The 1,640-nt window shown below is 65.3% G+C and overlaps 1 protein-coding gene across 1 annotated transcript in view; it reads left to right on the top strand.

The window, feature by feature from the left end:
* LOC104128350 (sodium-dependent serotonin transporter-like) overlaps nucleotides 1-1,640 on the top strand; it is a 7,416-nt gene that overhangs the window by 3,717 nt on the left and 2,059 nt on the right. Inside the window, exons 4-8 of the mRNA XM_009641114.1 lie at nucleotides 180-349; nucleotides 605-717; nucleotides 1,010-1,141; nucleotides 1,288-1,387; nucleotides 1,602-1,635. Coding sequence (XP_009639409.1) covers nucleotides 180-349; nucleotides 605-717; nucleotides 1,010-1,141; nucleotides 1,288-1,387; nucleotides 1,602-1,635 — 549 coding nt within the window. The remainder of the gene's footprint in view (nucleotides 1-179; nucleotides 350-604; nucleotides 718-1,009; nucleotides 1,142-1,287; nucleotides 1,388-1,601; nucleotides 1,636-1,640) is intronic.

Raw genomic sequence — 1,640 nt, forward strand, 5'->3', positions numbered from 1 at the left:
GCCGCGGGGCGCGGCGGCCGTGGAGCCGCATCCCGACGGCTCCTGCAACCTGTGGCCACGGGCTGAGCATCTTTCCCCATTTTACTGATGGTTTTGGTATGCAGGGCTGGGAGAGGGAACCGGCGGGGGTGCAGGCGGCCGGGGCAGCTGAGCTGGGGTGAGATCTGCACCGGAGGGAGGTTTCCACCGCAGGACACGTCTCCCCGCTTTCTGCTCTCCAGGGATGCGCTTGTCACCAGCGCAGTGAACTGCGTCACCAGCTTCCTCTCGGGCTTCGTCATCTTCACTGTGCTGGGCTACATGGCTGAGATGAGGGACGTGGAGGTGGAGGATGTCGCAAGAGATAAAGGTTTGCCCCCCTGCAGTGCAACGGCCCCATCCCGGCCCCGCGGTCCCTGGTGCCTCCAGGCTCTCTGTGCCCATGCGGCTGAGGGCATCCAGGGTGGTGGCCAGCCCGGGGGTCTGCTGGGGCATGGGGGCTTGTGCCCAGGAGCAGTTCCCAGGGGAATTTTGGGGCATCTTCCCCAAGCGTGTTCCCCCCAACACCCAGGGCTGTGCCAGAGCAGCCAGGGAACAGCAAACCAAACCAACGTCCCCCTCCTAGGGCCGAGCCTTCTTTTTATCACCTACCCCGAAGCGATCGCCAACATGGTGGGATCCACCTTCTTTGCCATCGTATTCTTCCTGATGATGATAACGCTGGGGCTGGACAGCACGGTAGGCACCTCCGTGGGGCGTGACAGCAGAGCCCTGCAGCCCGGGGCCATGTCCCCAGCGGGGGTGGCCGTGTCCCATGGCTAATAGCGAGGTGACGAGGTGGCCTCGGGAAGGAGGACTCTCCGCCTGAGCCCTCTGAGCATGGCCAGCACGGGGATGGAGGGGGGACGAGATGGGATGTCCCCTCTCTGCTCCCAGGCAGAGGGGGCCATGGCGGGGGGCAGATTTTCCTGGGGAGCGGGACTGGCCCCACGTCTCATTCCTCCACCCCACGCCGGTGTTCCCTTTGCAGTTTGGGGGCTTGGAGGCCGTGATCACAGCTGTGATGGATGAGTACCCCCAGGTCCTGGCCGGGCGTCGGGAGCTCTTCGTCCTCGGCCTCATCACCGTCTGTTTCCTGGGCTCCCTGAGCACCCTCACCTACGTGAGTACCACTGGGCACCGCTCCGCTCCCATCCCCACCACACACCTACGCGTTTGTCCAACAACCCCCGGTGTGGGACTTCGCCAAAGACCTGCTCCACATCCCCCCGGGGTCTGCAGCCGCCCCCCTCCCCGGTGCTCTTCCAGGGGGGGGCCTATGTGGTGAAGCTGCTGGAGGAGTTCGGTGCTGGCTGCTCGATCCTGGCAGTGGTGCTGCTGGAAACGATCGCTGTCTCCTGGTTCTACGGTAAGGAACCGTCTCCGTTATGAAGAACATCCTGCAGGCACCCACGCGGGTCCTGAACCTTCCGCACGCGCGTAAATGCTGGGGGCTCGGGGGCAGAGGCGCCTGCGTGGCTCCCGGCGAGGCTGGGATGGGGCATGGAGGGCGTCGTGTCCATGGCTCCGTACTCACGCCCTCCGCGGGGCTCCGGGGCTGTGACGGCTCTCTCCTCTGGCAGGGGTCCCGAGGTTCTCCCCTGACGTGAAAGGCATGCTGG

Source organism: Egretta garzetta, unplaced genomic scaffold, assembly GCF_000687185.1.
Source record: "Egretta garzetta isolate BGI_Z169 unplaced genomic scaffold, ASM68718v1 scaffold390, whole genome shotgun sequence".
In the NCBI taxonomy this organism is placed as follows: Eukaryota; Metazoa; Chordata; class Aves; order Pelecaniformes; family Ardeidae; genus Egretta; species Egretta garzetta.